Source organism: Mya arenaria, chromosome 4 (assembly GCF_026914265.1).
Source record: "Mya arenaria isolate MELC-2E11 chromosome 4, ASM2691426v1".
Lineage (NCBI taxonomy): Eukaryota > Metazoa > Mollusca > Bivalvia > Myida > Myidae > Mya > Mya arenaria.
This window is the reverse complement of record NC_069125.1, coordinates 16,200,580-16,226,009: the sequence shown is the minus strand read 5'-3', so window position 1 is coordinate 16,226,009 and position 25,430 is coordinate 16,200,580. Positions and strand designations below refer to the sequence as shown.

Genomic DNA, 25,430 nt, shown 5'->3' with positions numbered 1-25,430 from the left:
TGTTTCTTTCTTCGGAAAAATACAAGTAACAGTTAATTCATAGTTGTGCTTCTAAATGCAACGAGTATATTTTTATTATTGCAAGCTCCGACAGCTTACGGCATGGAAATTATTTGCCATTTGAACCGCTATGTTCAAATAAAAAACCTCATATAAAACTAAATACACGTGACGATGAATGAGACGTGAACTTTGTTCTAAATGTTATCTGTCGTGATGTAACTAAAAGTAAATAACAATGTTAACGCCGATGTTTACGAAATGGTAACATGCTGATAAAGGTCACACTTTTGAACATGTGAAGTGAAAGCTGGCGCTGATCATTGCATGTACAGTTTAAATCGCAGTTCCGTTCTCTTGGCACTTACTTAAACGTTGTAAATCTACTGATGAAAAATACCATTTCGAAATACTTTAACACGCTTTTAACTCTGAACGATGGAGCACGTTGGTTTAATATTCGTGATTAGTCTTAACTTCCAGTGTCACGTGTTTGGGAGTTTGTATGACCCGCATCCGTTCCCCTCAGAGGGACCTTTCTTCGAAGGCTGGTATACTCGTATATTAAATTTAGACAGTCGAGAAAGCCTTGGATTACTTTTTGGAAGTGTTTTGCCTGATGCAAAAAGGAATGCGACCGGACCTCTTGTTGTGGCATCGTTTCTTTTTCGGAAATGTAACGCAGATTCTGGTGTTTGTGTGTTGCGGTCAGTTGACGGGAAATTTGACGTAAAGAACTTGAGAATAACAGCAAAAGATCAACCTGTGGTCGACAATCCGAACGTTAAATCTCCATCAAACTTTCGATGGGAAGTCAATAATGGTGATATAGGTGGATACTTCCAACAGACTGGTAACAAAACTGAGATTAATTTCAAGCTCTCTAACATCAGTTTCCATGCTGAAATCGGACATCCGACGCTTTGGAATGAAGATGGCACTGGTCCCGAAGGGTGGCTTGGCTACCTTCCGTTACCTCTTCATTGGTTTGTGTTTAGTCTCTCATCACAACAAGTCACATATACCATTCAGAATTTCACAAGCGGAGCTGTTATACAAGGTAGACGAGGCTTAGCTCATATGGAGAAAAACTGGGGCAAATCTTTCCCCAAAAGCTGGATCTGGACGGAAGGAATGGATCCATCTTCCAATGTAACATTCGCCATGTCCGGCGGCCTTGTTGATTTCTCAATGCTAACAGTTCAAGCTTTTCTGATAGGATATAGAAATCCAAGTACAGGGATAAAACTTGATTTTCGTCCAGACAATAGCGTGGTTTCCGCGCAAATGGATGGTTGCAGTGGGTCGGTGAATATTTCCGTCACCAGTTTACTTTACAGTTTGAAAGTACAGTTGCTTGCATCACCAGCAACATTTAGTTCGTGCCTTCTTGGACCCGAAACAAGTGGATTTAGGCCAGCATGCGTAGAAAGTTACGATGCTACGGTGAAGGTTTCTGTGTCCAAAAGGACGTTTGTTCCTTTCGTATACACATCAATGGATGAACAGATTATTGCAAATGCTGCACTTGAGTTTGGTGGCCAGTATGTATGCAAGAATAAATGCTACGAGTGATCCAGATGTTGTTGACCTTTAAAATGACTCGTTCGTGGTGGGTAAAATGCGCATTTTACAGATGTTCTATCCATTACAAAAGAAAGAGTGGCAAATCATGAAGACCACGATTTTAAACGCGTTACTAACGCAATTCAACAAAGGGCTGTAGCGTGATTGGTTGATTGACATTATCATATGATGCTAGCATTGTTTTCAATAAAAGTTTCTTTTTTTACTCAATGCTGGACCTGAATTGGGTGGTCAAAATATATGCAAGACTAGTTTTATGAATTATCAAGATGTTATTTAACTGTACAGGAACATTCGCACCTAAAACCTCTTCTTTAGCTAAAGCAATATTTTGTTGCACAATGTTGCTTCTGTGTTTGGTAGTCAATACGTATGCAGGAATAAATATTCTGAATGATCCAAATGTTGTTTAATTTTGAAGGAACATTAGCATTCCAAAGCTCTTCTGTGACTAGAGAAATATTTTGTTACACAATTTATTGAATGATACATTTGAATCTATATAAAGAGGCCAAAGAGCCGATACATACAATGGACAAGCAACTCAAACAGACAATACACGCATCAATGAAATGAATCCTCACGAAAGAATAGTTCACATCCAAAAGCATTTCTGTAGCTTGAACAATACATTATAGTGTGTTACAAAACCAAGTACACGTATTATTGAAAGTAACGCTGATAAGTTATTAAACGTGAAGTATGCAACTAATTGAAACAGAGTTTAAGTAAACCTGCTGTTTCAAAGTTATCTTTGTTCGAATGTTTTAACCTTATGAGTTTTTACTACCAGGGGCGTACCTATTCATTTTAGCGAGGTTTCGTTTAGGTTGGTCCCAAAATGATGTATATGGTGGCTGATGGAGTGTCATTTTCGAAAGAATACGGTTATCAAAAAAAACAACCATATTTATGCTCTCTGAACGATTACATTGAGTGATATGTCGAAATAAAATTTACAACGATGCTGATTTCAAGATTAAAGCATTTGCCATTTTGGCGCAACAAAAATGATTTGTATGCCCGGGAGTATTGCAGTATGCCTAGGTACGCCGCTGACTAGGTATCATTATAGTAATGTCTCCCCCATTCCTGGGGAGACATATTGTTTTTGCCCTGTCTGTCAGTCAGTCAGACCGTCAGTCAGTCAGTCTGTACGTCACGCTTCGTTTCCGCTCAATAACTATAGAACGCTTAGACCCAGGAACTTCATTATTGGTATGCTAGTTGGCCATAACAAGTTCATGAACCCTATGTTTGTTCGTCTCCAGTCCAAAAGTACAAATTTCATGTCCATCATTGATTATTTCTCACCTTAGACCACACAATGGGGGAGACAAGCGCTTTTTCAAAAAAATATTAGGCTTTATATAAGATATATAAGAATGTTATTTTCATCATTTGAGAATTGTGTTAAGGTAATATTTGTATAAAGCGTAAAAGGTTTTAATCTACATATTAAAACACACCTGAAATTATTATTTCTTTATTTATTTTTATTTATTTTTTTCAGTTTTTTTTTACAAGCTGAATATAAAAACAGTAGGGTCGGCGCCTATTTCTCAAGGATCGAAGGATCGAGTAACCCGAACCAAATGTATTTTTTAGGCCTAGTAGGTAGTATCCCATAAACAGTTGGTATGACCCTATGCATGACGAGTCAACTAGTAATGATACATTCACGATTCACATATTTTGTTTATTTTGAACTCTTACTCAAACTTTTATTAACTTATGTATTAATTAAGCTGATAAACTAATCGAGTCATCCTATAATTCAGCCAAGGGCCTTTCATATCTGACAATCATACGATACGTCACTCGCGTCAGCGTTAACGCTCTGAGCAACGTACAGGAAACGGTAACGTAAATTAAACGTCAGCCACTACAAATCGATTTAAATCAATAAAACTTGCTCATATATGAAACAAATAGAATGACTAACTTATTTCATTTCTTGAAAACCGCATTTAATTGAATGTGTGTTTCCGTTCAAACAGTGATATAAAAACTGCAAACAGCCTCCAAAAGGCAAACAGCGTAAAACAGCACACAGCAACGTATTGGGAATATTTTAAACTATGAACGCAAGGTAATCATTGTTTTTTTATATCTTTATATGTCAGCACAGCTCTGCTTTCAGATAAGACTAACAGTTGCTCACGTTAGCAAATTGTTTTGTTTTGTAACCATGCCTGTTGTGTCGTAACGTATGCACAGTAAGCGGGTCAGCCAACTCGCACACGTTATCTGTCGTGAACAATGGTTAGCGTTAAATGAACGACACCCACGTGCGACCAATCCCTTGGTCAAGTCAAGTAAACATGATTATTCTCTTAATTTCATGTATATCATAAACATAATTCAAGTGAATAAAAAAGAAAATACTATGAAGCGTCTTAAATGAATTTTAGAATATATATGACGTAACCATTTTACCATATTTAAAAAACATAATTAATATTGAATATATAATCTTTATCGTTTTTAATACAATATGGGAAATCGTGTGTATCAAAACATGTTTCAAGCTAGTTAAATTAACATTTTAACAAAAAAGAATTCCAATCATTTGTTTTCATATCATTGGATTATTGGGGTGTATGTATACCAACATTTGTATTAAAAGGAATAACATGTACATGTGTTTATATATATTATTAGTATGTAAATCATTCCATTATAAAAAGTGTTTCCTTATTATTTTCCCACAGCATGGCGAGTATAAGTAAGCGAGTCGTTAGCATGTACTCGTTGTTCCTGGTGATTTGCTTGACTTCTGTAATCAAAGGACAGTCTGGTTTCGTTCAGCCAACAGGGTTATCTTCAGCAAACACAGCTTCACAATTTTCGACAGGTTAGTGTTAAAAATATGTTTCTCACGTGTAACTTGTTTATACATTTTTGCATAATAGAATTTTGTTTTATTAACTTGTAGTATGGCTGTAAAGTCAAACTGGTGCTTCAATGGTAATAATAATAATAATAATAATAATAATAATAATAATAATAATAATAATAATAATAATAATAATTTTCATTAATTCACTGATGTGTTAATGTTAGGCTGATCGTTTTTCTTATTTATTGAGTAAACATGTTTCTATTGTTTGTATTAATTTTCAGCATCAAACATCATACCGAACAACAATGCTTTCGTCCAGTCTGCCAACACTTTCTATCCTGGAGATGTCCATTCAGCCAAAGGTTATTCAAACACAATGTATCCAGCACAAGGAGCTATAGTTAATTCCTACGCCAGTCCGGTCCATGGACAATACTGGACAGGTCAACAATATCCCTACCAATACCAACAGCAGTACCCGGCACAATATTATGGCGGACAATACGGACAAAATTACCCTATGCAATTCCCGGCACAATATTATGGCGGACAATACGGACAAAATTGGGGCAATGCTTACAATGATCCCGCGATGTATTCAGGATACCAGTTCAATAACGGTCATAACGGTTATCCGCAAACGGGATACATCAACAACGGTCAATACCCTGGATATGATGCAAGCTATTGGACGGGAGCCGCTTACCATCCAGGACATATGGTACCTTACCATGGACAGCAATATTACTACCAAGGACAGCACATGATGAACCAGCAACCTTACTACCATTACCCTGGACATAACCCCGCCCTTCCGTACTACCACCACCCACGGGATAGGGGATTCCTTGGAGGTGTACCGGCAAAGGGTCTTCTTGGAGCACTAGTAGCAGGAGTTCTTGTGGGTACCGCCGTCAAACGCGGCTAATAGCGACAATTTCATATGAACTATCGATAATAGAAAACTGAACTTACCCATTAACCATTTTCGGTTTTGCCTTTTATACATAGTATTGACTTATTTTAATGTTTGTGATATCTTTAATTTGGCAGTGTGAATGTAATTCACTGCATAGCATTACATTGCATATGTTTACTTTATTTATGTGTACATGTATGTGTTTCCATTTGTTTGATGCAACCAAACGAGTATGATGTTTGCCATTAAATATTGACTGCTTTTGTGTGTACCTCAATTCTTTATTACCAATATAAGAATTAAGTGTCCATTCAGAAATTCTAGACAGTACTGTTAGAATTATTATCCGACCCATGGCCTTTAAACCAGTTATGGAAAAGACACCCTAGCCCTTTTTGTGAGGGAAAAAAAGCCTTTTTGCAGTTTTTGGGGAAATTCTCGGAGTCCTTCACATACACATGAAAAAGCAGGAGACAATTCAAGTACAAAAAGTATTGTAGGGTACCAGTTTAGGTTTTACGGGCTTTAAAACTAATCACAGACGCCTGACCACTGGAGATTGTCACAATGCAGCTAATGACCAGTAATTTGTGTAATTTATTTTCATATTTTTAATGCTCAAAATTTGTAGGTTTCTTGACAAAATGCCTGCATTTGAAATGTTTTGGTTCTCCAAATTTATATTCTAATGCACTCAATAAGATTTTTTTTTTTTTAAATGGACAATTTAGTTTTACAAATGGAGTAAAATATCAATAACGCCATGAACATATCACTCAGAAACATCATTTCATGAATCATGAGATTTACATGAAATACAATTGAAAAGAAAACAAGTTTTGTTTTTGTTTTTTGTCGAAAATGGGGAATATTAGAGGATATTTTTTGGGGAAAATAATGTCTGGCCCTTGGGGAAGTAGCAGGCAAAGAAGCGTAAAAAGGCCCTGCGACCCGACTTTATATCCCGTGTATTACGTGAAGTGGAATAAAGAAATCGTTGACATTACGAGTATAAGTATAAACTATAAAACAAAAAGAACGTTTACTTTTAACAACAAAGGCAATGATTTGAACATTCTAAATTACAAATTGACCGTTTGAATTGCACAAGAAAACAATGAATAGTTATGACTGGCGATTTCCACACAAATAAATACGTAATTGTTTGTATTCCAAGCAATAGTATATGAGTTTGACTCGGAATCGGAGTCAGTTCACAAGCAAACGATTGTCTAGAAACAATTCTTGACCATATTGTCCTCAATGCGTCATCTATACGCCAGTTGCACATTTCATTCAGTTCTTTATGGAAACGGAATGTACGCTCGCCTTCCATTATATTAACTGAACCGATGCAAAGCCAAATCTTTACTGTGTTTTGTTTTCCTTGTTGTGTATGCGTGTGTTCAATGTTCACTAATGTGATATAATAAATAAGAAACACAAGTGTGCTCTAACTATTTATTATGATCTACGCTAAGCAATGCAAACCAACAGACTGACCAAGAATACTCAGCATACAAGAGGATAAAGATATAAAGTAATTAGGCTGTTTCTAGATTCTGCAACACTATGGTGTTAATTTTAACATCCTTGATGCACAGGCTATTCATAACGTATTGTGGAGTTATCGGAATAATACATAAATATCGTGGTTTCCGACGGCACATTTATCAGTATTTGAGCGAACACTCAACTATTTAGTTAACTTGATATCATCTGGGAGTAAGATAATTGATCCCAGATATCATATTCGATGGTACATGTGGCGTTACGGCCTTGGTCCACTGTCGGAGAAAGCAGAAGTTCAAAAAGTTGTGTAGGTTTTACGGGCTCTAAAACTAATCACAGACGCCTGAATACTGGAGATTGTCACAATGCAGCTGCCTTGCTTCTGTGTCAATGTAGAAGCACATCGGGCCTTTACAGGATCTGACCTGAAATCAGAATTTAAAAAAAAAAACACACAAATTAGTAGTCAGTTCTATTGATTAACATCATACACATGAAAAAGCAGGAGCCAATTCAAGTACAAAAAGTACTGTAGGGTACCAGTTTAGGTTTTACGTGCTCTAAAACTAATCACAGACGCCTGACCACTGGAGATTGTCACAATGCAGCTAATGACCACTAATTTGTGTAATTTATTTTCATATTTTTAATGCTCAAAATTTGTAGGTTTCTTGACAAAATGACTGCATTTGAAAATGTTTTGGTTCTCCAAATTTATATTCTAATGCACTCAATAAGATTAGATTCACTATAATTTTGGCGAATCAGTTTGACCGGTTTTAAAAGTGTCGATATATCTAACACAACATTTTGAAGTACGGTGCAGTTTTATAATAAACAAGATGGCAGCCTCCTTAACGAAATGTCAAAGTCGGGGTTTTATTTGTTTGAGACGTGTTTCTAGACTATTTTCAGCACATTTAAACCAGAAAAATAATATAAATAGTGAAGCATCAGACAGAAAAACCACACATTTCGGCTTTGAAACCGTAACGGAGGAGGAGAAAGAAGAAAAGGGTATAAGAAAATTCGGACATGAATCATTATTCGGATGACTTAGTTCTTATTTAAATGTTAAATAATACTCATATCAGCATCACTTGTTGATCTTTGATATTCAAACATTAAGTCTGAAGGAATAAATTTCTTGGATTCACTTTACATGATTTGAAATCATAATTCTCACTAAGAGTAAATTTCTTTAATTACATTGTTTTACTGTTTGATCTGAAATGATGTTTAGACTAAACAATTTGATAAACTTTAAAGATTATTGTACTTTGTGTTTATGCTCATGTCTGCTCCAAGGACTCTCAATAAATCTTTTACAAAATGAATGATGAAATGTATGATGAAATACCTGTCAAATTTAACTGTTTTAGAAGATCATTAAGCAGTTTTCACATTCCTAACTGATCAAATTTATTATTATTCAGCAGCCTGCAAGTTGCTAATGGCAACTAATTAGTTAAGTGATGCAAAAAGAACAACATTACATAAACAAAATTTATTCTTTAAAGCTGCACTCTCACAGATTGGACGTTTTGACAATTTTTTTATTTTTTTTGTCTTTGAAGGAGGCAATTTTTGGGAATATGCATGGAAACCAGTAACGTAAAAAAAAAATCAGATCGCAGATTTTTATATTTTAGTTGAAAAATTAATGTTTTGTGCATTTTTCTTAAACCGTTAGTAACAGTTTAAGCAATAAAACATTAATTTTTCGAACAGATATATGAAAATTTGCTTTCTGATCTTTTGTCAGCAATTTTTTATCATTGGTTTGCAGGTATTTACGCAAAAATTTGCTCTTTCCAAGACAAAAAAAAAAGAAAAGTTGTACGGTATATCTTTGAGACTGCAGCTTTAAATCTGTCAACTACTTCCTGTTTTGTACAAAGTTGTCCAATTAACCTTTATCGTGCTGAGCGCGACTACAAGTCGCGCCTGGCTTATATCAATACCAGTGCTAAGTGCGACCTGTTGTCGCAATAAGGGGTGTCCCGTAGAGAGCCTCGTTCTTATCGTAAACAAAGAAATTTGTTGTAAGTATTAACAGACTTATATACAAAAATATCGTCCAATGAAATGAGAAGCATTCCGATATTGCGTGATTTTTGAGGATTTTCTTAGTCCCATTTTTCAAAAATAAGATGGCCGAAGAAGAACGACGCAGAATGAATATTGATCAAGTTTTGAACCAAATTATTGAGGATAGTGATTTTAGTGACGGAAATAATGATGACAATGATTTTTGTTGTAAAAGTAATACTCTCAAACATAAACAAAACTTATAATGAAAAACTCTTCAAATTTCATTGAAGTATGCATTTATTTCATTGTTTATTTCTAGGACAAAATAAAAATGAATATAAAATCTATACCATTGTTTTCTTCTTTCTTTTATCTTTCGAAATACTATAGGTTATTTAGGGGTTAGATGCTAATTAATACCACTTTTTAAGTATCAAAGAGGATCACTATCAACAATAAACCAGATGGCCTGTTCAGTGTAAATTAATTCAGCACTGGCTGTGCTTATCAGCAGATAGGAATGTAGCATGATAAGGGTTAATCTGCTTAAAAAAGGATTTTTTGACAATTTTTTTTGAAAAGGCAGTCAGTTCAGCAATGATGTCTGTGGCGAACGTTTGCTGCTTGGTTCCCCGCTTGCAGTTTATGCGCTCATTGTAACAGGGATACAAAACAAAACATTTGCGAGTGTTTTGTTAACGTTCGCCTTACTGAACACACTGCTGGTGTTAAGCAAAAAAATCATTTTATTATTGAGACTTATAAAGCAACAGAGCCTTAACCAGAAAATTATTTAGGTGCAACTAGAGATGTGGTGGTTGCAGGAGGTGGTATTTCCCCTTTTGCATTGTGATTTTTTTTTAAAGTTTTGAAGCTGTAAATGTTGTCATGAGATATTTTACATAATTTTCATCTAAAACAAGTGTCATCGTAAACAAGCAATTGTTCTTCATTCAGTGCACAAGGTTGTTTCTAAAAAATATTGTTGAAACAAATAGAAAACTGTGTTTATACTCACCGAATCGAGGACGTTTTTCACCACAAACAATGAACCAGGAAACTGGACGCACGTGACATTACTGCCCTTGAAATGGCATTATTGAAATAAAGGAAAGTGACTGTGTAAAAACAAATAGAATTTCGAAAGTAAATGAAGTAAATGTTTAAAAATAATTTGCAAATGGCATTTTTAAAAGTAAGGGAAGAAACTGTATTATTTTGCAAAGGCATTTTTCAAACTAAGGGAAGTAACTGTTAAAAATTGGCAGATGGTATTTTTGAAATAAAGGAAAGTAACTATGTTTTTAGCAAATGGCATTTTTAACCTAAGGGAAGTAATCGTGTAAATAATTTCACATGTCATTTTTTTAACTAAGGGAAGAAATCTTTCTTATTTTTCTACATTATTGACAATTGCATTTTACAAAGCATGAGCAAGTCCCTTTAATAATGTTTTTATCTTTTTTTTCAGTAAGAAAAATTATATAATCGATAACATAAGGGTGTGATTTCGCTATACTTTGTTCATGTAATTTTAATACATGTGTAACTTCTTTTTCAGTGTATGAAGTATTTAAGAACGTAGCGGAAAAATATGATCTGATGAATGATGCGATGAGTGTGGGTGTACACCGACTATGGAAGGATCACTTCATACGCAGAATGGCTCCACCTCCTGGGACAAAACTCCTTGATGTGGCTGGGGGAACTGGTAAGGAAAATATCACAAATGACTGCCATCTTTTACCAGACCTAACAAGGTTCAACACTCAAGGGAGTCTGAGAGTCTAATTTAGGTTTGGGGAAACTCATTTTTAGTCCAAAAACATGAGTGAGTTCCTTTAAAAAGTAGACAAACCAAAGAAAACACTCAAACATGGTACAATCAAGAATAGTTGACTGTATTAGAAAAAGAATTGTAGGCTGTTGTTAAGTATGTTTCTTTTCTTTTTCAGGAGATATTGCTTTTAGATTCTTAAACTATGTCAAGTCTAGAGATGTCAATTCCCCACCAGACGTCTTCCCAGACTCAAGCAGCAGTTCTGAATCATCAGATGAAAATGGGTTGCCTAGCAACAACCAAAGGTCACATGACTGTCATGTGACTGTGTGTGATATAAACCAGTCCATGTTGGAGGTGGGACAAGGGAGAGCAGCAGAAGCCGGCATAACATCAGGTTTGTGAGGAACGAACATTGAGTATTGAAAAGTGCCTCTGTTTAATGAAAATCATTTGAGATAAATGTAAATGTTTGCAAGGATGTGATTTGTCAGTGGATTCACTGTTTTCCACGAATTTTAATGGATTTTTTAACTGATATAGGAACATTAAATAGTTAACCGGTTATTTTTTGTTCTTACTTAATTTGTTGTATTGACACTTGAGTTTTCTTCAAATTTGAAGTCAGGAGCTTCTAAAAAGCCCCACCATTGGGGGCATAAAGCACTGCAAAGACCCATCGCCAAAATGGTTTCATGCAGCTAGCTGCCAGGTCAATGACATCCTTGGTTTGCCATTAAAATATTTATGGCATATTTATCAGCATCACATACGATTTGTGAATAGCATTTATACAATCGTCAGCTTGAGAGTTAGCCAAACACTAATTGTTTGTTTGTCTCAAAAACCATTGATTACTTTGAAAACAATCATAGTATTTTGTCAAAGCCAGTCAACCACCTAAAGCTTTTTTAATTACTATGGTCAATCTCTACCTGGTAGGGTACAACTATGCCTGTTTTCAACTTTTATAATGCAAAGCCAGGCAGTGGCCAAGAAGCTTGTCAGTGATATAGATTGATGTGCTTATGTATGAAGTAAACACTGTTAGACCATCGGCTGATACCCCCCCCCCCCCCCCAACAATACACTACTGTGCAATGTTTTGTTGTAAACCGAGGGCGGTTTTGCTAGGTTAATATTTTTGTCATGAATAATTAAAGAGGCAGTTTCATTGGTGCTGCAAGGTACCAATGTTGATATATGCACTCGTAAAAACAGCAACCTAGACTTCTTGCCTGAGCAGACAACTGACAATCAAGGATTATTGTGTATTGAATTGTAACAGGCAATTTCATTAGTAAAAGAGTAATCTCCCCTGCCTCATGCATTAAATTTAGATTTTGTCAAAATCATTTTCCCACAGTAAACATATTGAATATAATGAGAAGAAATTCCATTGTTGCCAACAATGCTGTCAGACATATGCTGTTCAATTCAATGACTTTAACATAAATGAATAAACCTTTACTTGTAGGCATTTCCTGGTTGAAAGGAAACGCAGAATGCCTTCCTGTTGAAGACAATTCCTTCGATGTGTATACCATAGCGTTTGGTATAAGAAACTGTACACACATTGATAAGGTAAGTCTGATCAAAAACTTTTAAACAACTTGGTGTTGAGTCTTCAAACTTGGTGTGCACACTCAGGTCTTGGTCAGTAAATGACCCCTTTTCATTTTGGTGTGAATAGGGCAAAGGTGAAGCTATGATGACCTTTAGTTATCAATAACTTTTCAATGACTCAGTGTTTAGTCTTCACAATTGGAAGGTACAAGGTACATTGGTCATTGTCAGTAGATGACCCCTATTGATTTTGGGATCAAAAGTTGAAGTTATGGTGAACTTTACTTGAAAAAATATGGGCACTGGAACACTGGGGACACATTTTCGCAATTCTTTAGTATTATCATGCAACTTTAATGTTTTTCATGCTGTTGTGCTAACAGCAAGCTTTAAGCAGTACTTTCTGTATACTGTTAATACACAAGCATTTAGATTAGCTTGTTGTTGTTTTTTGAGCTTGTCATTTTGTTTATTGAAGCAATAAATGTATTGTCATATCGTTGGTGTCACCATTGGTGGCGTGTTGTTAAAAAACAACAGCGATGGCCATATTTCAAAACTGTTCAAATGAAACTTGGTACACATGTTGCCAGACAGAAGGCCAATGTATAGCAAAGCTTATAATTATGGCTTCCGTATTGGCTTCAATACTGGCTTCAATAACTGTTGATTTGTGCCCATTGTCCCTGTGCATAAACAACAACAGACAAGCTTTAACGTTTGCTTCATGGGCACTTGTTTTAATGATTCATTTTGTAACATGTGATCTAATTTTATGTGTACATTTCTCATTGTTTGTTTGTCTCAGGTAGTCGATGAAGCCTACAGGGTGTTGAGACCAGGAGGTAGATTCATGTGCTTGGAATTCAGTGAGGTTCCTAATTCATTGATAAGAAGGTAAAGTTTGAAACTTTCTTGTATATATATGTATTGATGTATGTATTTATTTTAGACCTTGTGGTCAAGGATAACCCGTGAAAGTGCAAGCACTTATTTCCAACGGGGTCCTTTCTTTTTGCTGAAGGGACAGCATGCGGAAGAGACAATGGTGGGATACAAGGAAGTATGGGTGCAATACCCTAGCTCTTTTTTCGAAGAGACCCCTTGGTTCTTTTATGTGCTCAGTGTAAAGCACTGATACACAGGGTACAACTTTCCTGGGTTAAACCTCTGAACAGAAACTTCAGCTGGTTTTGTTCATGTTTCATTTTCGCTTATCTGTTTTTTTAAGTAAAAAATCTGGTGTTTGAATAGCCTCTATGTTGTTGATATAGTTGATGTTTTCCTAAAAACTTAAACCTTATGATGTATGTCTATGGTTAATGTGATTCAGAGGTTCTAAACATCAGGATATATCCTGATATCAGAATTGAGAACATTTTACCTTGTTTATACCTTTTAAGCTGGATTGTGTAGAAAGCAAACAGCTTATTTTAAACACTCTCGAGTGCGCTTCCCGGATCAATCTAGTACTGACTGTCTATGTGAGAGGGGAAAAGAACGTTCCCCGACCCAGGATCCAACCCTGCACTCTACCTTTGAACCATCTCCACCCAAACTTTTACTTTTTACTTTACAATATTTTACAGCTATAAAGATTTTTTTTCACTCATCTTAAAGCAGTAGAAAGTACCTTGATATGAATATATGACTTCTGAATCAATTTAAAAAAAAGTCCAAATCACATTTACCCTGCTTTGGGCATGACTCACTCGTACTCAAAAAGACCTCCAGCCATTTTTCATGATTGACAATTATCAGCTGTTAGTTCTAACTAACGGAACAGAAACTTCAGCTGGACTTGTTCATGCCTCATTTTAAGCCGGAATTTTCATCAAAATGTTCCGGGTTGTAGAATGGTGAAAACCTGGCATGTAACAGTATGTTGGCTGGCAGTTGGTTGTATGGGTTGGCAGGCGTGCGGGCATTAATATGAGTTTGACTTGGACCTGTTGAGAACTAAGTGCAAAATGGTTGTGACTCTGTACAACTGTCTTAAAACAACCCCTCAAATTGTATGTTCCTATTTCCAGTGTGTATGACGAGTACTCGTTCCAAGTGATTCCTGTTCTTGGCCAGGTCCTCGCGGCAGACTGGAGCTCCTACCAGTACCTAGTGGAGAGTATCAGGCAGTTCCCGAACCAGGTAACAACAGCTGGGTTCTAATTTTGATTATATTCATTCAAAGTTGTACTGGTACCTACCTGGTTATACTAGTGGAAAACACCAGGCAGTTAATGATAAAGAGCGTTATTCATAATGATAAAGAGCGTTATTCATAAAACTTCAAAAAGTCAATTTTTATCTTATGTCAATAACCTAAAATTTTCATAGTCAAATTAAAAGAAAGGGATTTTAATATAAAAGTATGCATTTTTGATGAAATTATTGAAAATAAAGTAGTTCAGATATAATAAAGTTATTATATCATATGATAAGAGAGTATGAGATAACTAGAAGAGGCTCAATATAGTTTGTCACATTTTTTTTTTTACTTTTAATGAATTATTCTCTTTAACTCATTTAACTTAAATTATTAAAAAAATCACAAAAAAACATATGATTTAGGTAAAGATATTAAATATTAGCAATATTTAATATTTTGGCGCTATTTTGGGTTTGATGCTATTAATACGAAAAGCCCATTTTTAAAGGCAAATATTTGTTTATAACTGCTTCACCTGGACATGCTTATATTTTAATAGGTGAGCACAGTTCATCAAATATTTCACATTTAATCATGTTGTTAACTTTATCAACTTTATGAACAGTTGGCTCAATGACTGTGTTTTAATTTTTCTACTTTAGTTTTTTGATATAATGTTTTCCAAGAAAGTGGTACTGTTGCCTATTAAAAAGGACATGACAGTTTTCAGACTTGATTACAAGAAAGTGGTTTTAATTCTTCAGCAATTGATATTCTATTATACCCCCACAAACGAAGTTTGAGGGGGTATATAGGATTGAGCTTGTCGGTCGGTCTGTCTGTCGGTCGGTCTGTCTGTCTGTCAGTCGGTCGGTCGATCTGTCGGTTTTCATGGTTTCTGGACGTTAAATCATGAAAGGCTAGACAGATTTGAAAATTTTTTGGTACACAGGTGTAACATCAGAAGATACAGGTCAAGTTCGATATTGGGGCTTGTGGGGCCAAGGTCAAGGTCACTGTTACTAAAAATAGAAAAACGGTTTCCAGACGATAACTCATGAAAGGCTTGACAGATTTGAAAATATTTTGGTACAGAGGTGTAACATCAGAAGATACAGGTCAAGTTCGATATTGGGGCTGGTGGGGCCAAGGTCAAGGTCACTGTTACTAAAAATAGAAAAACGGTTTCCGGACGATAACTCATAAAAGGCTTGAAAGATTTGAAAAATATTTGGTACACAGGTGTAACATCAGAATATACAGGTCAAGTTCGATATTGGGGCTGGTGGGGTCAAGGTCACTGTTACTAAAAATAGAAAAACGGTTTCCGGACGATAACTCATGAAAGGCTAGACAGATTTGAAAAAATTTTGGTACACAGGTGTAACATCAGAAGATACAGGTCAAGTTCGATATTGGGGCTGGTGGGGCCAAGGTCAAGGTCACTGTTACTAAAAATAGAAAAACGGTTTCCGGACGATAACTCATGAAAGGCTTGACAGATTTGAAAAAATTTTGGTACACAGGTGTAACATCAGAAGATACAGGTCAAGTTCGATATTGGGACTGGTGGGGTCAAGGTCACTGTTAATAAAAATAGAAAAACGGTTTCCGGACGATAACTCATGAAAGGCTTGACAGATTTGAAAATGATTTGGTACACAGGTGTAACATCAGAATATACAGGTCAAGTTCGATATTGGGGCTGGTGGGGCCAAGGTCAAAGTCACTGTTACTAAAAATAGAAAAACCGTCTGGACGATAACTCATGAAAGGTTTGACAGATTTGAAAAAATTTTGGTACACAGGTGTAACATCAGAATATACAGGTCAAGTTCGATATTGGGGCTGGTGGGGCCAAGGTCAAGGTCACTGTTACTAAAAAAAGAAAATCGGTTTCCGGACGATAGCTCAGGAAAGGCTAAACGGATTTGAACAATTTTTGGCACACAGGTGTAACATCAGAAGATACAGATCAAGTTCGATATTGGGGCTGGTGGGGCCAAGGTCACTGTTACTAAAAATAGAAAAATGGTTTCCGGACGATAACTCATGAAAGGCTTGACAGATTTGAACATTTTTTCATTTTTTGTGAGAGTGCACATGTGGTCATGTGTTGTGGGGGAAACCAGAGAACCCGGATAAACCCACGTGTCTGACAAGGTAACCACCAACATATACATCCAGTCTGGGAATCGAACCCGGGTCCCCTTGGTAAGAATCCAGTGAGCTAACCACTGCGCTATCTGCACAATTGTTAGCATAAACATATTTTGCAAATAATACTGATTGAAGGATATGCCCGAAATATTTACCAAAAGTGTCAAATCTATTTCTTACGTTAATACTAACATATTATGGGGGAAAATGAAATAATTATAATAATTGTTCAGCAATTTCTTACGCAAAAAATGATTGTCCTGATTTGGCATTGCTCTGGTCCAAAGTTTTGAACAATTTAAGACAAAGCAGTAGCTACCTTTTATGTATACCGTCTGCCTATTTCGTGGGTTTAACGCAAAAGCCGCCAAGTGACATTAAAGCTGCACTCTCACAGATTGATTGTTTGACAATTATTTTATCTTTTGTCTTGGAATTAACCATTTTTGGGGTCAAGCTGCACTCTCACAGATTGATTGTTTGAAAAAAAAAATTTATCATTGTCTTGGAATTAAACATTTTTTGTGTAAATGTCTGGAAACCAGTGATATACTACTGCTGACAAAAGAGCAGATCGCAGTTTTTATATTTACATTTGAATATCGCTGTTATATGGCTTAAAGTGTGACTAACGCTGTAAGAAAAATGAAATTTTCAGCAGTTTACTTAACAATTGAGATTTGTTCTATTGTGAGTTATCATATATGACTGAAAGGCACTGATGCCAAAATGAACTGATTCTGAGAATTTTTTTATATAAAAAAAGGTCAAAACTGTCAATGTGTGAGAGAGCAGCTTTAAAATATATAGAAGTTTGTGGTACCTTTTGGCATTATCCCCATTATACTATGATAAAATAAATTATTGTAATCATGTTTTCCGATCAGATAATTACTAAAAATGAAAAGGATCAATGTAAACTATGTCAAGGTTTATTGGTGTTTCAGGCAAATACATTTCCATATAATATGCGCTATAATGTCATTGCATTATCAGATAAGAATATCTATTCTGAAACAATTTTACTATGGATGGAATGCATTGTTCTTGTTTAAATTGAATGTCTTTCATACAATAATGTCTTAAGGGAGCACTAATAGAATAAATAGTTAGTTTATACAAATTTGTATGCAAAGTTTACAAATACAAAGTTTTTGTTTTAATGTGATGAAATCTTATGCAATAAACTTGAGCCTGTTTCCTGGGTAGACCCCAGTACTGATTTCCATTTTTGAAGGCCATGAGAATGTTCCCATGGCCGGGATGGAACCCACAACCTGGGTGAGAGGCAAACACCTATACCACTAGAGCATTCTGACCCCACATATTATATAGATATAGATGTTAATCAGCAGAATACTCTTTTGGGCCATCTTATGTACAGAACAAGATTATTGTACATCATTTTACCGGTAATTGTCAAGCCTGTGTGTGGTGAGCGAAACATAGTTGTGTCACAATCACTGATCTGTATATGTGCAAGCGTCAGTGGGTTACTGCATACATCCTGACTGAACCTTGTCCAGGCTGTATCTTGACAATGCAATATAGGATTTTCAAAAAACTTGCAATGAAGTTTCACTAAATGAAGATGGCGTGTCGCGCACAAGTCCCAGGTCTGTACCTCAAAGGTCAAGGTCACCCATAGAGGTCAAAGGTTAAAATTATTACTGTTGCTAGGACTGTACTTTGTCCATCAGCCGCCTATTAACCAATCAAAATAGGATTTATCTAAGCTCTTAAATGTTATGAGTTTCACATTATTATTCTTCCAACTCAAACAGTTTTGCTCTGTTTGTCCCCTACAATGCACTGTAAAATTTACAGGCTTTTTAACAGGTCTATTTTTGGCATAGTTTTTAAGAGTTTTATTTTTTAAGCTTTTTTTTTCAACATTTCAATATATCAAAAGCTTTAACCATTTATGTGTCAAAAACTCAATATCTTTTTTTTATTTTTTTTTATTTAATTTGTTAATTAATTTGTTTATTCTCAATATATGGCATCAAAACATAGAACATAACATTTTCTTTTAATGCCCAGTTATTATCTTAAATTAGAATAAATATTAAACTGCAAACTAAGTAAGTTTTACTGAAATGCTATTTATCCTAAACTTAATGATGTTACAGTTGTCAGTGTGCTTGTCAAAAGGTTAGTGTCATCAGCACTCAAAGGCGAGTGAATATGTGGGTGTTGGCTAAATTAATGGAATCAGTCTGTCAAAAATGACAGTGTGGTTGTCCACCTAGTTTTTGCTCTTCTCCAGAGGCCTTTAACCTACTGTTTTATCTTTAGATATGAGCCAGATATTTCTTTGCTTTACAAGACATAAGAAGAAAAAGTAAATACCTGAGCAGTGATTTCAAACATCAAGAATGCTTGTACATATTCCATGATGTGTATATTAACCACAGTACCCATGCCTTTTGATTAGTTTAAAAATAAACTTGAATAGAGAACGGCAAAGTTTACCTGTACATAAACTGCACAAATCTGTCATGTCTTTATAAATTATCATTTTCAGTCATTGAAATAAGATTTTTGGATGAACAAGCCTAAATTCTTCTATTATTACTTGGCATCAAATTTTTTGAACTATAGCCCTGCTATATAAAATTCAGAATTTGAGCAAGCCCGGAAGACATTTTACTAGTGCAGGGCTTGCAGGCTTGTGTTAATTTTGACCACTGCATTTTATTCTGTATATGGCTGTAAGCCTCGATCCCTTCAGAATGACTCAGTTGCAATGTAACACTGATCAAATCAAAGTAAAGTGCCCAAAGGCCTCTTTCCTCCAATCAAGACGGGTCCCTTTCTTTCTTGGCTGTGTAACGTTTTAGAGATCAGGAAATTGGAGGGGTCAATGTTGTTACATAGTCACTATGTGGTTCTATAAATTGTCATTTGGCTTTCATTTTATTCTGAAACATAAAGTGCGACAACCACCACATTATTTTTGAAACTGATTACACATGAAATCAGAGCTTTGAAAAAACAACATTTTATAATTATGGTGTTGAGACATTACTTTAGCGTATTTGCTTCATTTCAATTTAAATTAAGTTTGAGTTTGTATATTGCAGCTTTCAATGATTTTTTGATTTTTTTTTTAAATTCATTTGTATTCCATCATAGAGTCCATTTAATAGTTCCAAATTGGCATGTTAATATGCTTTTCAAGCTCGTTAATTTTCTTTGCTAAAAGTAAGGGAGAACTCACACATTGAATCATGAAGGTTAAATGACTTTTTTATTGCTAGAAGAAATCCATAAACAGTTGTTTTTGTACCTCAGCTGCAGCTTAATCAGATTGATAAAATTCTTGTTTCTTTGCCAAAGGTCTTCTCTATAATGTAGCCTGCTTATAAATATAGGTTATCAGAATGGTTCATACCATTGCATTGAAAAGTAGTTATTACACTAGCGGATTAAGGAGGAGGGGCGCACCCTGCAAGGTCACCCTCCACTCACCCCCCTAAAAACAACGTCAATTGTTACTTTTTATGTTAACAGTAATAAAATACAGTAAAATAAAAATGCTCATTTTTTTTAATTATATTTAGTTGAAATTATCAGGGGTGAGTACCCACAAACCCCCATCCAGCATTTTAAGGCCTTAAAATTTCGGTTCTGAGATAGCAGCGAATGTCAAAAGGTTGTGCCTCTGAGTTACTCTCTAAAGTTAATTCTTGGATCCACCCCCTTGTATTACGTATGTTATATCATGTGTATTGCATGTATATGCTATTAAAGAAAACATACCTTTTCTCATTTTGGAAATTATGATGATGATGATTTTGACAATTTATTGGTTGTGTTTTGACATTGGTTAGGCTCTTAATACTGATTTCTGGTGATAATGTTAATGAATATAGCTTCTGCTGGAGGGAATTTGATTACATGTTAGGAATGAATGTAATTGTTGAATTTTAAAGCTGCAATCTCAAAGATTTACAGTTTTGACTTTTACTACTTTTTGTCTCAGAATCAACTGTTTTTTGTATCAATGCCTTCAGTTCAGTCATAAAGATAACTCACCATAGGACATATGTCAGTTGTTTGTGCCAGGTTGGGTTGTACTACTGAAAAATTCATTATTCTTAAGGTGTTAGTAATGCTTTTAGCCATAAAACATCAAGTTTCGAACATAAATATGAAAAACTGCCATCAGATCTTTTTTCAGCAGTCTTGTATCACTTGTCTCCAAACATTTGCGCAAAAATTTCCTTATTCCAAGACAAAAAATAAAAAAGTCAATCTGCGAGAGTGCAGCCTTAAGGAAAAGGTACAATTTTAACTTAAGATGCTCCTGTAATATTGCCCTTGGCATTTAAATTTAGCATCTGCTGCCTATGAATTGATTAAATGACAGGCTTAAAATTACACCAGGTACTTTAAGTGAATTAAAACTACTAATATCTCAGAGCACTGCAGGCGAAACATTAGCCACAATATATATGATATGCAGTTCATAGAATCTCAACGATTAAGATCAATACTTGCAGTGGAATTGTTCACTGTCTGCAGACTGATGCTATATGTTCAATTATGCATCGTTGTTGCAAATTGAGCAGTAAAAGTAGAAAACTGCAGAATGTGTTTTCTCTATATTCCAGGAAAACCTGAGCGGTTAAAATATAAATTTTGCAAAATGTGTACTCATTTTCTCTATATTTCAGGAAACATTCAAGAAGCTGATTCAATGCAGTGGTTTCAAAGCTGTGACTTACGAAAATCTGACTTTTGGTGTTGTTGCAATACATTCTGGATTTAAATTGTAGAAGCTATTAGAAATTGTTAATCATGATCAATTGATCAAATAATGTTGCATTTTATTTATCACATGTTGAATTGTTTTTAAAAACATTTTTGTGTGAAAATTCATGTATTATGATATACATTGCAATAAAAATAGTAAATATACATTAGAATTAAGGAGTTATAATGCAGTATGTTTCCTCTTACTGGCTGGAAGCAACCAATTAGTTGCTGATAGCTATTCTGATTTTGCAGTAGCTTTGATCTCTGTATTAATAAGCTTAAATCCAGTTTGATAATGGGTCGCCTCAGGTAAAAAGTGACGGAAGTGTATCATTTGGCCCAAATGTTGATACCATGTTGTTGTTAATATCCAGTATGACACATTGTCTACGAGTTCCATATTGTATGAAAAAACCCATGTGAAGGGGCTGACGAGTTGCTTTCTTTACATATCGGAACTGAAAAAGGCTGACATGTTACAAGACAAAGTCTTATTCAATGTGGATATGTACTGTGTTCCTCATTAGACAATCTGCTGAGGTATCTACCATCAACTTTAGTAGAATAATAACCAACATTGGAAGCATTAGTGATAAGTTTGCCCATCTCAAATTGAACTGATTGAACATTACATCATTGGTATCTCCTTTGTAGTTTTTTTTTTCATTTTGAAGATCAACCAACTTCCATGCACCAGTCAGTCATTATATTATGTCTTTTTTCAAATCAAAATATTGCCTTCCGATGTAGCATTTATGATGCAATTTATCACGTGGTATGCACACACCAATATTTGTCTCAAACTTATGACAAAACTTCTCCATTTCTTTGGAGGTCTTATTCTACTTTCATCTTAGATTAAAAAGGATTCTCTTGATGTAAATATATCAGAGTGGTAAGAAAACTTTTGAAACAAGGTTGAGGTCATGCCATGGTTACCCCTTCTAAAATTGTTTCCGAGTATATAGCCTGAATGCTTGGTCCTTGTCTTCTAATTCTTGAAGGTTGGTAATAATTCAAGTCGATGGCACCTTCTTACAAAGTAGAACAAAGGTCAAGGGTTGTGACTTTGACTGTGTTTAGTATGAATTGAATAAAAGGCTTACGAGATATAACTATCCCAACCTATTGGACAACTTCACCTGACGGAGACACCATGGTCAGTTAAAAAGAACTTATCCTGGCATAGTTGAGCTATTAAAATACCGTTTCAACATTTGAAGTTTGAGAACTGAACTGAATTTCATAAAACTTCTTAAGCTAAACAAAGAATTTTCAAACTATCTTTGGCTCCACTCCACACGCGACTTAATACCAAGAGGCGTTTTCAAGAAATATATGTTTTTAATTCATCAAGATTTGTGTTGGTGACGCCCCAGTAACAAAATACAATATCTCGAGCAACGCAACTTTGAACTAAAAACAGCACAAACACATGTTTGTATTTTTATACATCTGTTTGACAGATTTTGGCAACAAGTAAATATAACAAACTTCCTCCAATCTTTCCGACTGTGCAATAACAATTGCCTAGCTCCAACAAGTTTTGAATTGACATTTGTAGACAAAATAACAGGTATCTTTTACAAATTTTAGTTTCTTTTATTGGTCTTTAATACAAAACAATAAATAAACAGAAATATCACAATCATGTATAAATCATAATGGTTTTTTAGCGGTTGTGTGAATTCATGATGAAAATCAGATCCAATTTTTCTCCACAAGATTACAAGTCTGTTGTGCCTAGTGTCCATTGGCAAAATCAAATAAATGCCAGTATCAAAATTTTGACTAGTGGAATCCTGCAAGACATTACCGACTAGACTGATTGTTAAGTAATGCTGCTTTAAAAATGCTTTATAACTGGCAGTGGTATAAAAAGTTCTGGTTTCTGGCAAGTATGGAGCACCATAAAAATGTAACTTTGGAGCACCATAGAAAGTTCATTCTTCAACCAGACTTGAAAAGCAGGATAGCGACTTGTCCCAGGTAGAAATAGATGAAATGCTTGGTCTCGTGGGTGACGTAGCTGCCGAAGTTTCGGCCAACAATTGCGTGCCAGGTTGGGTTGTACTTTTTGTCAAATTCCTTCTTGATGAAGGCGGCAATGTCCTTCTCAATGTTGTACTTCTCAAGGGCCTGGGTCGCGCAGTCTACAGCATCCTGCTGCATCTCTTCTGACATGTCGGCATTCTTGATGACGGCCTTCCTCTCAGACATGATTACTGCAAAAAGGAAACAACAAAGTTACATATTGGACTAGGTGATAATAACATGTCAACATCTGTACAGAAAACTAATAATATATAGGAGAAATATTACATATTGTTTTCCACCATTTTAGTCCCTAGAATTTAACCCTAACAATAAATTCCTGTTTCAAAGCTTTGCAAAACTAAGTTTTAAGAGGGAAGTTCCCCCAAACCCCCTTGAAGAGGGATATCATCTAATTTAATACCAAGCAAATCACGCGCTGTGGAATAAATTAGCAATTGTTTCAAAGGGGAACTATGGCAAGATGTGCACAGGAACTTAAATATATTAAAATACAGTTATCTCGAAATTAAACACAAATTCAGGAATATTTTAGGCGCAATTCTTGCAGAGAAACTATAGTATATGACAATATACTTATTGTTTCGTCTCAATCCAGAATGTATGTTACCATGGCAACGGTATTACAACGGAAAATAATAAAAAAACCGTTACCAACGAAATTTTCAAAATGGTTGCCATCAATCATTGAAGTTACCTAGGCACTTAATCAAAAACAATATTTTACAAAAATATGTTAAATTAAGAACACAACTACACACAAACAACCATAACCAAAATCTCATTTTTCTTACTGGCAAACCCACGTGACTTCGACAAAAACATCTCTAAAATAAAAAAATAAACATTAAAAATCACAATATTCAGTTATTAAATGTTTAATAGATGCATTTACTTACCAGGTTTGGCAGTCGAGTCTCCAAGTCAAATGTTAAAGCGTTCTCTTAGATTTCGAAGATGTAACTGACTTGCCAATACACAAAAAATCGGTATAGTTACTGAAGATAAATCCTCTCTCTGCGATTGGTCATTTTCTGTTTCGCCATAGATATATCTAAGAGCGCGCGCTTTTTTGGTAAGGTTAACTTACACTATTTTTTCTTTCAATTCTTTAAAGAGATTTGTTAAATATGAAAACATCCACATTTTAATGATTTCAATCCCGGAAAGTTTTAGAGATAAATAAAAATACGTGGTAAATAGATACATTATTCATATATCATACACACAAATGAATTTGTCTCAAGTTAGTCTTTTGTGGCAATTGAGTATACTTTTTTGTGTTAATTAATGCTTTTAACTTTTCACCCGGCGCACGACCCTCTCCCCGTAGAATCGTCCAATTTTACTTCAATATTGGGGGGAGGGGGGAATGCACCATTTCGGACGGGAAATAGTTAAAACTTTCTTGGGAGAGTACCAAAGCCCCTTTGCCAACACTTCCTGTGCTCGCCCCTGTACTAATTTATTTTATTTAGCGAATTTACTTGTTTGAATATTTTTATATAAAACAAAAGAAGTTGATTTTATTTATCTCAAATATTATTTTCTTTAAAATACTTTCCATAACTTTTAGTTTACCAGTAGCACATAAAAAAGTAGTGTGCGCTACTCACTTAAATATCTTATTTTATTTAGCAAATTTACTCACTTAAAAATAATTTTATAAATCAAAAAGTATTTGATTTGATTTATCTCAAATATTATTTCCTTTAAAAGCCTCAACACTTTAAAAAAAAGAATATTGACACAATTTATACTTAATCAAAAATAGTGTGCTGAGCTTAATCGTGTAATAAGGGACTAATGAAATTGGGGCCAGAAATGAAATGATGTAATTACCTGTTATAGCACTCATTTGATACTCCACCCACCCATCATCGTACACGTTAAACTGAACAATAACAACTGGTATCGCGAACAGATACTTCAGAATTACCTCGACCTGTAATTGCATGAATTTTCATTGTCCCACTTATTGCTTTTATGTCTCTCTTTTATAGGTTCAGTTGAACAGCCTTCGCCTCACATTCTTCCTTTGCAACGTAAAGAAACTTTATGT

At 35.0% G+C, this 25,430-nt stretch overlaps 3 protein-coding genes across 3 annotated transcripts; 2 read left to right on the top strand and 1 right to left on the bottom strand.

Annotated features, from left to right (window-relative positions):
- Positions 1-65: 65 nt before the first annotated feature.
- On the top strand, positions 66-1,984 carry LOC128230345 (uncharacterized). The gene has a single exon (XM_052942535.1). It carries the CDS (start codon positions 439-441, stop codon positions 1,573-1,575), a length of 1,137 nt encoding a protein of 378 aa, XP_052798495.1. The 5' UTR covers positions 66-438; the 3' UTR covers positions 1,576-1,984.
- A 5,721-nt stretch (positions 1,985-7,705) lies between these two features.
- On the top strand, positions 7,706-21,475 carry LOC128232018 (2-methoxy-6-polyprenyl-1,4-benzoquinol methylase, mitochondrial-like). Its single transcript, XM_052945354.1, has 7 exons — positions 7,706-7,880; positions 10,459-10,608; positions 10,853-11,074; positions 12,155-12,261; positions 13,052-13,140; positions 14,277-14,388; positions 21,232-21,475. Exons 1-7 carry the CDS (start codon positions 7,706-7,708, stop codon positions 21,331-21,333), a joined length of 957 nt encoding a protein of 318 aa, XP_052801314.1. The 3' UTR covers positions 21,334-21,475.
- Positions 21,476-22,894: 1,419 nt separating this feature from the next.
- Positions 22,895-24,383, bottom strand: LOC128229892 (dynein light chain 2, cytoplasmic). The gene is made up of 2 exons (XM_052941791.1): positions 24,268-24,383; positions 22,895-23,538 (listed from the first exon to the last, which is right to left on the bottom strand). Exon 2 carries the CDS (start codon positions 23,531-23,533, stop codon positions 23,264-23,266), a length of 270 nt encoding a protein of 89 aa, XP_052797751.1. The 5' UTR covers positions 23,534-23,538; positions 24,268-24,383; the 3' UTR covers positions 22,895-23,263.
- Between the last annotated feature and the right edge of the window lie 1,047 nt (positions 24,384-25,430).

What these genes read in the sequence shown, in the direction of transcription:
- LOC128230345 (XM_052942535.1), top strand. Translation starts at nt 439, where the DNA reads ATGGAGCACGTTGGTTTAATATTCGTGATTAGTCTTAACTTCCAGTGT.
- LOC128232018 (XM_052945354.1), top strand. Translation starts at nt 7,706, where the DNA reads ATGGCAGCCTCCTTAACGAAATGTCAAAGTCGGGGTTTTATTTGTTTG. An exon ending in AGAAGCCGGCATAACATCAG is followed by an intron (nt 11,075 to 12,154) that starts GTTTGTGAGGAA and finishes CTTTACTTGTAG; the next exon opens with GCATTTCCTGGTTGAAAGGA. An exon ending in ACTGTACACACATTGATAAG is followed by an intron (nt 12,262 to 13,051) that starts GTAAGTCTGATC and finishes TGTTTGTCTCAG; the next exon opens with GTAGTCGATGAAGCCTACAG.
- LOC128229892 (XM_052941791.1), bottom strand. Translation starts at nt 23,533, where the DNA reads ATGTCTGAGAGGAAGGCCGTCATCAAGAATGCCGACATGTCAGAAGAG.